Source organism: Macrosteles quadrilineatus, unplaced genomic scaffold, assembly GCF_028750875.1.
Source record: "Macrosteles quadrilineatus isolate MER2022 unplaced genomic scaffold, UCM_ALF_1.0 Scaffold_7__1_contigs__length_78375512, whole genome shotgun sequence".
Taxonomy (NCBI): Eukaryota; Metazoa; Arthropoda; class Insecta; order Hemiptera; family Cicadellidae; genus Macrosteles; species Macrosteles quadrilineatus.
Window position 1 is genome coordinate 59760550 of NW_026542600.1, and position 13606 is coordinate 59774155.

Below are 13606 nucleotides of genomic sequence, written 5' to 3' on the forward strand. Positions count from 1 at the left end.
GTTGTTATGACCTTCTTTAGATCTTCTATACACTTAGAATGCCCACTTCTATACTTCTATACCCACTTGCAATGATTCTTAGACTGCGCCATATTCTAATTTGTATTCATTTAATTAATTATTTAGTTGCAAGTGGGGCTTTATTAATAAATATACAGATTTTCCTGGTTCTACATTACTTTTATTAACTTCACACAATACTTGATTTACAGATTACATGTTCTCTATTTGAAGGCCAAAATCAGAGAGAGCGAATTAACGGTTTCGCTCCAAAATCCATAAATAAGAAGAACAAAGAATAAACTCCACGTCATTGCTTATAAAGTACAAAAGGAACAACATAGAGTAATGAGCTATTACAATATAACACAACTTATAACAACATCTATGTACACAATGCTCAACAAATACCGAAACAGTTTTTACTTCTTTCTGCATGATTGGCTAACCAAGCTGTACAGTCCCGTGTGTCCTAAAAGTAATGTTACACATAACATGTTTTACTTCTGTTTGAATTTTTCTGTTTCAGATTTTAATCTTCCAGACTTCCTGAAAGAAACTCCACGTTAGAATCCTAAGAAATCGTTTTCTATTCTAACTGCTGCTCACCTTTCAGGCTAACTCTATAGCACTTCCATAACACCCTCAATAAACCACCAATAAAAGTAGTTGTCTAATTTTACTACACCCCCGTACTCCTCTGTTTTTGTCACGGTTTTTGAGATGCTGTTCAGAAAGGTGTTGGTTCAGTACATCTCCTAAGGTGTTCTGAGGATGACCAAGGTGAGTTAGTTACATTTTTAACTATCATTTTTATAATTTATTATGAATCCTAATGTCCAATGATCCCAATACTGATTAACTAGGTGAAAATCACATGAATATTAGGGACAAAAACTATGTAGTTTTGGAGTCATCGCATAGGGTATCGTTAGTAAATAATAAATATGAAGTCAAATGTTAAATACACGTTATCCATCTTAAAATTTTAAAGTTAAGTATTGAATGTATGTTTCCACATTTCATAATAGTACTGTTTACAATATATATCTTCCTTCTGCTACATAATCCATCTTGTTATACAGGGTGTTGAAAATGTCTGGAACCAACATTATATCTGGTGAGTGGTTAAAGAAAAACAACTGATATTTTGTGTACGGATATACTATGGTTTTACCTATCTTTTGGTGCCTTATGAAATTTTTTACCACTTATAGGGAACGTCCTGTGGAGGATGCAGTAAAAAGTTTTAATGGAAGCATATGGTAAATGATACATCATTTTAAAGGTCATTTTTTCTGAGTAAGGAGCCACGAGTTTCATCTCAAAAGGACCACCCTAGCAAAAATGGCGACTGTTTTTTTTACTGCATCCTCCACAGGACGTTCCACAGGATTGGGTTTTTAAATTTCAAACAGTCGCCATTTTTGCTAGGGTGGTCCTTTTGAGATGAAACTTGTGGCTCCTTACTCAGAAAAAATGGCCTTTAAAATCATGTATCATTCACCATAGGCTTCCATTAAAACTTTTTACTGCATCCTCCACAGGGCGTTCCCTATAAGTGGTAAAAAATTTCATAAGGCACCAAAAGATAGGTAAAACCATAGTATATCCATACACAAAATATCAGTTGTTTTTCTTTAACCACTCACCAGATATAATGTTGGTTCCAGACATTTTAAACACCCTGTATACATCTTGATACTTGATAGTTGGAATAGTTAATTGATTCATATTGAATATATAAGTTAATTTAAAAAATACTTTTTATATGCAGTTTTAAGACATGTAACCAAATCCATGTACTTATTTAATTTCATGAGTGTCAATTTCGTAGAAGTCATTCCAAAGTCGTGTATTAATGCTATATTACTCATCACAGTTTTAGCAAGATTAAATCCTTGAAATTCCATGGGATTCTTTTGTGTGAGGGATAGGGATATTTAAATTAAAATTCCAGAAGTGTTCTTGGAAGAACGAATGCCATTAAAAGAACCATTTAGATGTGCAGTGGGGTGATTATGAAAGATACGTTTTATGGAGGGGCCTGTTCGGGGAGACTGCTCGCCATATTTCAGACATGTTGAAAATGTCTATTTTAATAGGCAGTGGAAGAATCCACGGGTTGCAATTATCATAAGGACAGCCCGATGTGGGGTCTGTGGAGAGTAAGATTTGGGCTCTGTCGAAATGTATGGGCTCAGCTGGATTTTTTAAACTGTAAAATTCCTCTTAAAACGAGTGTTTATGTGTTGCCAATTATTTTTCTATTATTTGTATTTTTTGTATTTTTCTATTATTATATTGTACGTAAAAACTGTTTAGTGTAGGGGAACATTAGTTTTCTTTTGAATAATCGAATACAGTAATATCACTGTATGGGTTATGATCTAAATATAACACCCCCGCCGCAGCAAAGATGCAGACTAAGCGAATTTCAATTTTCCTGATTGGATTTACATTAAAATGTCTCCTTAAAAATATAACTTTTATTCCCTATTTAAATAGCATTAGTTTTACGAGTACTTAGGTTTTCTGCAACAGGGAGGGTAAAAAAGTGTTTTTTTTTTTTGTAAAATTTTAATATTTTAGTATAAAATAAATGCATTTTCCAAATTTGCTCGAAATATGTTCATAAATAAGCAAACTACAACAGTTCACTTATTCTCAATAAGAATAACATAGGAATTTTAAATTTACAATATTTTGGAATTTTCTCCAAAATCATAAGTAGCATAGTAATGCTTCAATATTCGGGAAATTTGCTTAAAAATAAACTTAAAGAAGGAATAAACAAATATTTCAACCATCTCTTTAAGAAAAAAAAAACAATACTGTTGTTATGCAAAAAATGGATTTTTTCTCAAGAATCGGTTTACAAAAAAGCGAAATTCTTAAAATGTTTCTGTTCACTTTGCAATTTTTTTAATTATATAAAATTACAGTTGTCATTTTCCCCACTTCACCCATTCCGGATGACAAGTGAACAAAACAAAATTCAGTTTCCATGAAAATCGTTCGATTAAATGATTTATTAAGCTTAACTTCGAAAACTCAGGGTCAAAGCTTTGGTTGATACCAAATGGGTTATATAATCTAATTTATTTCTAAAGTCAATGACTCCATCTTATAACGAATGTTCAAATCAGGTGTGTGGAATTGTGAAATAAGTGAATTTTGCCAGTTTGCCATCAATATAAACACTGCGAGTATCTTTATGGTTGTCATGGAAACCAACCATTGTTTACCTTGCAAAACCTCGCCTCAGATCTTTGAAAGCCTGTGGAGCAAAGCCCTAAGTTAATATCGAAGTGGAAATAGTCTTATTTTAGAGTGCACACCAGTAGCAATCTACTAGACTACTGGGGGCAGTGAGGAGTCCATATTGGTGACCGTTACCTCAATATTAAACTTGAATTATGAAATGATGGATCGTATTGTTGATACAAACATGACATACCAGTAAAATAAGCTCTTACAAAGATAAGAATAAGAATATAAATAAATATGTATTTATTTATATGAATGTATTCATTTTCTTGAAAGCAGTATTACAATTCATTACACGGTGTAAAATTATAGACATACATACAACCTACATACACTCATACTAAGTATCTGAGCACAAACATTCAGTATATGTACTTGTACAGATATATTTAAAGAACACTTGAATACCTGTTGTCAGGAGAACACAATCTGAAGAATGACTTGATTTAATTTAATTTGAACTGTAATTAGTAATTTAAAATAGTATAATATATTTAACAAGCTTAAGAAAATACTTTATAATGTCCTACCAATTTACTTTACAATTCGCCCATAAACCAAAGTAGCTAATAAATAGTATGTTTGACAATATAAACACTTTTACCCACAGGTGTAAGGTTGTTTAGGGTGGCGATGATATGGTGTATTAGTATTAACTTTGACTCTGGATACGGCAAAGTTTGGATATTTGAAATTTGAACCTGTGTTCAATGTATAGCTAAGCCAAATGCACTGATGTAGAATAATGCTTTACCTTATTTAGAAATAATTTACAACAACAGAGTACTGTAATCTAATAATATTGTCTATGGTTTCAATAAAAAAGCAACTATTCTAAGCACTATTCTAAGAATTGTTGGGTAAATATCTTTTTATGAATAAAAATACTACTAAATATTAAATACCCTCGCCACAGCAAATCTGCAGACTAAGCGAATTTCCATTTGCCTGATAGGATTTCAATTAAATCTATTTAAATAGCATTAGATTTAACTAGTAGGTGGTAAGTGTTTTTTAGTAAAATAGTAATAGCTTAGTATAAAATAAAAACAAATTTCCAAGTTTTATAAAAATACATCCATAAACAAGCAAACTACAACATTTTACAACATTTTCAATAAAAATAACCAAGGAATTTTAAATGTACAACTTTTTCAATTTTCTCCGTAACCAATAACCGTACAAAAACACTTTAATATTCTAAATTATTTGTTTTTAAGCTCTTGTGAATGGCCTTGTTTTGAGGGACAAAAATAAGTAAAACCCATTTTACCCCGTAAACCCCCCGTAAAAAACGTTACCATAGTCCAATCATGTTGGTTCGCCAGCTCATTCAAGTTTATCCCGCCTTACATCTTCAAACCCAATTTCATCAAAATCTGACAAAAGTTACTCAAGTTGTCACATTCACGGACACATACAGGGTGAATATAAAGTCCCGCACGGGCTTAATATTTTCTAAACGTCAACAGATAAATCAATAAGATTTGGTACATCAACACCACACCTATAAATCTACTTTTTCAAGGAACTATGAATTTTCTGTCATATCATGGGGACGTCCCCCAAGGAGTCACTAGGAAATCTTAAATAGAAGCATAGGTTGACATGCACATCAAATTAAAGGTCTTTACTAGCAGAATATAATGCCGCAAATTTGAACTCAAACGGACAAGCGAGCCAAGAATGACAGTTGTTCAAAGATTCATTTAATTTGCATTGCTATTATAGGGGGCACAGCCCTAGGAATCGGAAGAAAATTATTGTTAAAAAATTGTTAACGTAAGCATAGGTCGATATGCACATCAAATTAAAGGTCTTCACTAGTAGATTACAATGCCGTAAATTCAAGCTCAAAAGAACGCCTGAGTAAAAAATGGCAGTCGTTCAAAGGTTCAAAATGGCAGATTAAAGAAATATTTGAACGGCTGCCATTTTGCGCAGTATCAACCTTTTGAAGTGCGGTATGCGGCATTGTATTCTACTAAAAGAGACCTTTTATTTTATAGCATATTGACCTATGTTTCTATTTAAGATTTCCTTCTGACTCCTTGCGGGACGTCCCCATGATATGACAGATAATTCATAGTTCCTTGAAAAAGTAGATTTTTAGGTGTGGTGTTGATGTACCAAATCTTATTGATTTATCTGTTGTCGTTTAGAAAATATTAAGCCCGTGCGGGACTTTATATACACCCTGTATATGTAAGTATACATGTATAAGTATAAGAATGCACATATATACCGCTTTGAACGGTTGGTGTTTTTGGCTTCTGGGGACATCAAAAGTCAAAATTACAACGGTCCCAAGCCTGTCTTAGCAGGAGAAAGTTGAAAATTCATCCATGAATTTTGCCATAGCAAAAGATAACAACATATATCAATTTAAAATGCTTAGAAAGCCTACTGAAAACAATCTCATCATCCCCGCAAAATCAAATCATCCCTAGCAACACAAAATGGCAACATTCCATTCATATATTAATATACTTATTAACATTCCCATAAATAATGAAGACTTTCTTGAAGAAAAGGAACATATTAAAAAATTAGCAAAGAGTCAGGGATATAGTACTAACTAACTAGTCAGCACTGAGCAGACAGCAGCAGAGTCAGTCCCCAGTCGCCTGCCATCGCCACTAGGTGCGCTGGTGGTTGGTGCGCTTTCGCTTTGACGTTCGCAACAGTTCGTCTAATTGCCACTAGGTGTCGGGAGTTGAATTTCCAGTTATAACCCATACCGTCGTTTAATTTATATATCTATATTATTAATTCTATAAGGGGCAATAAAAAACTGAACATTTTCCAAACAAATAAACCCAACATAGATTTAAAAAAATCACGTTTTTTCAATTTAAACCAGTGTTAGTATGCTGGAAACGCGTTTTTACTTGCAGACACTCGCAGCGAATTTAGAGTAGCTGGTACATGACCTCACCAATTTGCTTCAACCCTAATCGAATTTCATTGGTGATGTGGAAACACTATAAATCCAATTTTTAAAAAGCCGAAAGTCGTGTCTCTTACCTGAGACCGATGATTGGCTTATAATTCTCAATAGTCTCAACCCTCTAGTAGAGATTCCACCTCGTTGAGGCGTTTATACACTAAAGGGGGCAAAAATTACCCTAGATCTACTTTGAGCTACCCTAAAAATTACCCTCAATAAATGTTGATGGTTGTGTTAAATGCTAAATAACCTTGTTAAAATAATATAAATCTTCAAAAAGGTTGTACTTAGCCTAATAAGGTTTCAATATTAATCAATATGTAAAAATATACTCGATTCTCAAAAACTACACGAAAAAAGTACAAAATGTGCGTATTCAGCTCTATGTATATGAAAAATATCGAACCAAGAATTATTAATTATTGTATTAACCAATTACTACTTTTTACGATAATCACTTCATGATACAGCACGGAACTATTAAAGCGTTAATCTATACATACAGTAATTTTTAGACACAATCGGTAAAATAATCCTCGTGTGTAATTCAACTCAACCATATAATTAAATAGCAAGAAAGAAGTAATGAATATTTTATTTTATTATATCGTGTTATGGAATCGAACACAATACAATCTAAAATAGATAATTCACAATACAGTTTTGATAACGATGAGATCAATGATTATGAAAATCATAGCAAATCGATTTAAACCGGTTGAGTCGCATATCACGGGTTTGCCATGATATGTAATGTATATTTTTTCTCAAATTTTGAAGTTTTTCATGTTTCTAGTAAAATTTCTATTGTTTTGCTATCTAACTTTTAGTTTTACCCTAAATCTACCATTACTCTAAACGTTACCCTAAGACTAAATTACCCTAAAAAAGGTAACTAACCTAAAAGAAGCAACACTGGCAAGTGTCAGTTTCAGTTACAGTATTATTATAGCTCAGTCAGTGATGGGTGTCGCACACATTGACGTTCGCAACAGGTCGTCTAACTGATGTGATTGTCTCCAGAGTTGAATTTCGAATTTCCAGTTTTAACCCACCGTCGAACCTTTTCCAAACAAATAAACCTGACAAAGATTTTTAAAAAATAACATTTTTTATTTAAACCAGTGTTAGTATACTGAGTATATATATTTTTTTATTTTCGCACAAAAAAAACACGGGACAACTTAAATACGCTCAAAGCCAAAGGTGGACTAGGAACTGGCGGCGACGGAAAACAACACCGTATCGTAATAACCACGTAAATCAACTTGTTTAAAGACAAAATTAGGTAGGCCTAGTAGTAATTTAGTGATCATATACAAATTATGTTTTCCAGATGAGGTAGGCCTCAGTTACTCATGTAGCACACTCGCACTACCACACAAGCACAAGCGTATGGACTATAGATGTAATTGTAGTTATCTAAAAATGTAGACTTCGGCGAAGGCCTTCTCATACGTAAACATTGAATGTTTGTACTCATACAAATAAAATTACCCAGTCCGGTAGGCCTACTTATTTACGATGCCCCTAGTCGGCCTAGTCCTGTCCTACCCTAGTTAAAAAATGGGCTGCGTCTCGAAAGCCACGAATGTTTATGGCTATAAGCTGGGGAACGAAAGCCACGACAATTAGTGAAGGGTCGAAAAGGTTTTAATCCTGGGGCCGTAAGCCACGACTGCTGTCAGGTCAGGATGGCAGCTCACAGGGAGAACGGGAAATTTAAGCTCCCTCATATTTGTGCGTCGCAAGCAAATTCGTCGGTCCGATCTGAATCCACCGTGCTATAAAGGTTAGAAATAGACATTTGAACTCTACTGCTGTTTTTTTATTCTACTGTCTGGTTATCGTTAGTGTACTGTAGTTGTTTACTCATACAAATGCAATAATTAATTTCAAGCAAATAAAAACTCGGCATAAGCTATTATCGTAGGTAGCACGGTAAAACCTAAACCCTAAACAGTTTAACTTTTTCGATTTTATGTTCTCAGAGGCCAAATTTGTATTAAATCTACTCATTTATTCAATAAAATTGGTTATTAATGTGTGACGGACGATTACTGAAGGGAACTAAGGAAGAATTAACCACCAGGATCATCGGACTGATCACTTTGAAAATATCTTAAAATCATGTTTGTTGCTAGAATACTATTCCAGATGTATAACTTAGGAAACGTGTAACACGTTTAAACATAATTTTTAAATAGTAGGCTACAGTTAGTTCCACCAAAACTGTATTGAAAAGTTATATACAAATATAAGTTACATAAACACCGTGCATGATGTTTTATTATGGTACTTATAACCCCCAGAGGCCTAAACAGTTGCAGGCTCTCCTCTAATTCCAGTAAAAGGTGTTATTAAAACTTGAAGCATATAGGAAAACATTTAACAAAAAAATGATAAATTATCATACAGAACAAGAAACAGTTCATTTGACTTAATTAGCAATTTTTTACAGTCAAACAATAACACATCAGACATAAAAGACAAATCTGGCATATACAAATTAAACTGCAGTTCCTTGTCTAATTCTATACAGACCAAACAGGACGAAATTTTCAAATCAGGTACAAAGAACATATTCAAGCAATTAAATCAAACAACAGAACAACACAAAACTCTACATTTGTAGAACACATACTTTCTACAGACCATACATATAAAAAATTATAACAAAAACATTAACATAATATACATTATTAACAAATGAACATAAAATAAAGTGTCCACATATATACACACTACTAATAAGATAGAGACAAGATTACACACACAAACCACTAATCCTATATTTAACAAAATTATTAGTGTTACAAAAACCAACAACAACTAAACATTCAAACACATGCTAACAAAATTAACAGCTGTATTTAATCATAACATAATATTTTTGAATGGAATTAAGTTAACACCTGAAGATGTCATTATATAGTCGAAACATGTTGTGCAATTTTATTAAATAAAAAAAAGGAGAAAATACCCCCACCGCAGCAAACCTGCCGACTAAGCGAATTTCTATTTGCCTGAATTGGTTATCAATCAAATCTATTTAAATAACATTAGGTTTAACGAGTACCTAGGTTTGCTGCTACAAGGAAACTAATAAAGTGTGGGTTTTTAGTAAAATATTAATAGCTTATTATAAAAAAAATTTTAGACAAAAATAAATCCATAAACAGGCAAACTACATTTTACAATATTCTCCATAAAAATAACATAAGAATTTTAAATTTAATTTTTTTTTACTTTTCTCCGTTACCAATAACCGTACAAGAACACTTTGGTATACTAAATTATTTTTTAAGCTCTTTAATAAGGTTTAGAGAGAAATTAGGAAATTTTGTGTTTTGAGGGTCAAAAATGAGAAAACCCATTTTTACCCTATAAAACTCTCTGTAAAACTCCGTTCCCATGGTCTGATCATGCTGGTTCGCGAACTCATTCAAGTTTATCCAGCGTTACACCTTTAAACCAAATGTCATCAAAATCGGACAAAAATTACTCAAGCTATATATACATATATAACAATTTGAACAAATGGTGTTTCAAACCTGGGGACATCAAAATAGAAAGGTAAATCGGTCCCGGGCCTAGGTTACCGTGCCACCTTAATAGCCACAACAAATTACCCAAATAGCAACAAAATTAACCAACAAATTAATAGCTATAGGCAAATTTGAAAAAAAGGGTATATATATATCGTCAATGATAATATGTTAAACTGATAGGTACCTCTTTATCAAGCTGGTTAAAGCAGTCCACTGATATTCGCAATGGTTCGCTGAGTTACCGAAAATAGTTAATGAAATCGTTGCTTATCTACTACCTAAGCTAACTATTATGTATTAACAGTATATTAAACAAAATAAGTCCACTGATAATATTTCTACCGATGTTTGGTCAAGCACCGCCAGGTTTCGCTACCATATCAACAATATTTGCAACAGTCCGCCCATTCACCGCTAGATGCCACCAGATGCCACTGTTCGCAACAGTACACTTGGTAACCGCTAGGTGTCACTGAAGTCGACTTTAGTAATTCACCGTAGTGTGTTTATTTATAAATTAATTAAATTGAATAACGCACACAAAAAATGTTTTCTTTAGCTGAAAATTAAAACAAAGCAACCTATGCTTACAATATACTGAACACTTTTTTTATTTAAAGTCTTGTTAGTAGCTTAAGACGCCTCTCTATGCGTTGACTCTCGCAATAAGTTTTAGGTAGCTAAAACATGACTTGCCAATCTGGCCATCTGAGCTCAATTTCAACATTGTTTATCTCGTAAATTTTATTTGAAAAGCCGAGAGTCGCATCTCTATCGGAGAGCGATGATTGGCTTATAAGCTCGAACTATATAGTGCCTGTTGTCATTAAGAAGTAATGTGCATGATTCAATGCCATTTGTCTACATTTTTTTATAAAGTAAAAAATAAGTTTGGCTCAGGGACATTTCATTAACGCGCACATAAAAGTCGAACAACACGGCAATCTCGGATGTACAGAGGCTGGAAATCTTCGCCTGATTTATGATAATTATTAATTCATGGTAAAAAAGTCAAGGCAATTTGGTAGGATTACGAGGGTAATTTTGAGTAGGGTAGAAATAGTTATAAAGCGGATTGCTTAAGTCAACTAATGGCGATCAGGATTGGCAATGGGCAATGGGCTGATCAGGGAGAGAAGGGAATGAGAAATTCCCTAATTCCCCCTTCTTATCACAATGGCGATTTCAAAAGTTGTCATTGCTCATTAATTTGTTAAATGCCTCATTCCTCGATACTAGTTTGTCAATAACTGTTAACACCAATGAAGGCATAAATCATTATTGGCTCATATTTATTGCTATTCTAATTAGTATACAAATTAGTTATTACCATTTATTACCGCAGGTCTCACAGTAAGCCCTGGACCCGGGACAGCTTTTCTCATTCGTTTTGATGTCTCAGAGATCAAAAACACCATCCGTTCAAATGCATATTTGGGGTATAATGGTGTCAAAACTTAATTGGAGCGCGTTTACTAATGCTTTTTATATTGCGAATTTTTTGTATAGGAATATACCATCAGAGATTAGAGATCTACAGGTATCTCTTCCAGTTTACAAACGTTCGGTAAGCAGTTGGCTGTCGGATATTGGGCTCGATCAGTCTGAGACACTTATCGGTTCAGTATACATGACCTAAAATAATTATAATTATACACAAGTACACCAAACAATATTTAGCGTACATATATCAGTAACTGCAACTCCATTCACTCGACTACCTTTTATTTAGCATTAACTGTTCCTGTAGCTGTCTCATAGCTTAGTTGTAAATAGTTTTTTGATTAATTTAGTTTAAATTTTTAAGAATATTTCTAATTTGTAATAGAGCTCGTCCCGCGCACAGGTCTTTTACGGCCTATGCGGGACTATTGTTCGTATTTTGTATATGTATATATTGTAAAAATGTTTGGAAATAAAGCAGATTTTGATTTGATTTGATTTGATTTGATTTGTGTGCCAATTGGTTACAGATGAAATTCCCAAAAAATAACGTGAATTTAACACCTCCTGTTATTCTTATGGGTATTATGTTAATTGTTTTAGTTAGCTTGTTTATGTATATTGTAACGAGCCAATTTTTTCAAAGATACTTTTTTCCTTCCTCCTTAAACCTTACGACTCCTTTCCGCCGTCCCCAGTCAACTTCCGCCGCACCACACCACCTTCCGCCGCCCCATATATCCTTTCGCCACGGCCTCCGCCCATTTCCCTACCTCACGTCTCCTTTCCGCCGCCCCTAGTCAACCTCCGCCACCCTACATCGCCTTCCGCTGCCCTACCTATCCTTCCGCCATTACCTCCGCCCATCTCCTTACCTTACGTCTCCTTTCCGCCGCCCCTAGTCAACCTCCGCCACCCTACATCGCCTTCCGCTGCCCTACCTATCCTTCCGCCATTACCTCCGCCCATCTCCTTACCTTACGTCTCCTTTCCGCCGCTCCAATCAACTTCCGCCGCCCTACGACGCCTTCCGCTGCCCTACCGATCCTTCCGCCACGATCTCCGCCCATCTCCCTACCTCACGTCTCCTTTCCGCCGCCCCTAGTCAACGTCCGCCGCCCTACATCGCCTTCCGCTGCCCTACCGATCCTTCCGCCACGATCTCCGCCCATCTCCCTACCTCACGTCTCCTTTCCGCCACCCCTAGTCAACGTCCGCCGCCCTACATCGCCTTCCGCTGCCCTACCGATCCTTCCGCCACGATCTCCGCCCATCTCCCTACCTCACGTCTCCTTTCCGCCACCCCTAGTCAACGTCCGCCGTAAAAAAAGGAAAATATGTTTTTGTTTGAAAAAAAAAATAATAAAATCGTTATTTGTTTTTAATTGTTTTGTTTTCTTTTCGTGAAGAAAGTGGTGAGTGTAACGAGCCAATTTTTTCAAAGATACTTTTTTCCTTCCTCCTTAAACCTTACGACTCCTTTCCGCCGTCCCCAGTCAACTTCCGCCGCACCACACCACCTTCCGCCGCCCCATATATCCTTTCGCCACGGCCTCCGCCCATCTCCTTACCTTACGTCTCCTTTCCGCCGCCACTAGTCAACCTCCGCCACCCTACATCGCCTTCCGCTGCCCTACCTATCCTTCCGCCATTACCTCCGCCCATCTCCTTACCTTACGTCTCCTTTCCGCCGCCCTACGACGCCTTCCGCTGCCCTACCGATCCTTCCGCCACGATCTCCGCCCATCTCCCTACCTCACGTCTCCTTTCCGCCGCCCCTAGTCAACGTCCGCCGCCCTACATCGCCTTCCGCTGCCCTACCGATCCTTCCGCCACGATCTCCGCCCATCTCCCTACCTCACGTCTCCTTTCCGCCACCCCTAGTCAACGTCCGCCGCCCTACATCACCTTCCGCTGCCCTACCGATCCTTCCGCCACGATCTGCGCCCATCTCCCTACCTCACGTCTCCTTTCCGCCACCCCTAGTCAACGTCCGCCGCCCTACATCGCCTTCCGCTGCCCTACCGATCCTTCCGCCACGACTTCCGCCCATATCCTTACCTTACGTCTCCTTTCCGCCGCCCCTAGTCAGCTTCCGCCTCCCCACATCGCATTCCGCGGCCCTACCTATCCTTCAGCCACGACTTCCGCCCATCTCCTTACCTTACGACTCCTTTCCGCCGCCCAAGAGCACTTCCGCCGCTCCACATCTCCTTCCGCCGCCCGAAACCATCGATACCAATACCATTATGCCAGTTCCTGATCCTATCCGCGGAACATAACCTCAATTTCAATCCCCATTTGTTTCTATGTTAACTTAGGAACCGTTCAGCTCTCCATGACAGCTGGGTTGCAACTGAGCAAAAACGCACTTCTGCGCATGCGCGACTTT

General features: G+C 36.4%; 1 protein-coding gene across 1 annotated transcript; it reads left to right on the forward strand.

The window, feature by feature from the left end:
- Nucleotides 1–774: 774 nt before the first annotated feature.
- On the forward strand, nucleotides 775–13477 carry LOC128999034 (uncharacterized). Its single transcript, XM_054425391.1, has 4 exons — nucleotides 775–783; nucleotides 7557–7561; nucleotides 11913–12535; nucleotides 12711–13477. Exons 1-4 carry the CDS (start codon nucleotides 775–777, stop codon nucleotides 13475–13477), a joined length of 1404 nt encoding a protein of 467 aa, XP_054281366.1.
- Nucleotides 13478–13606: the final 129 nt, after the last annotated feature.

Excerpts from the sequence above, each read along its gene's own strand:
- LOC128999034 (XM_054425391.1), top strand. Across the intron at positions 12,536-12,710 it reads ACCCCTAGTCAACGTCCGCC|TCAACTTCCGCCGCACCACA; the intron begins GTAAAAAAAGGA and ends CGCCGTCCCCAG.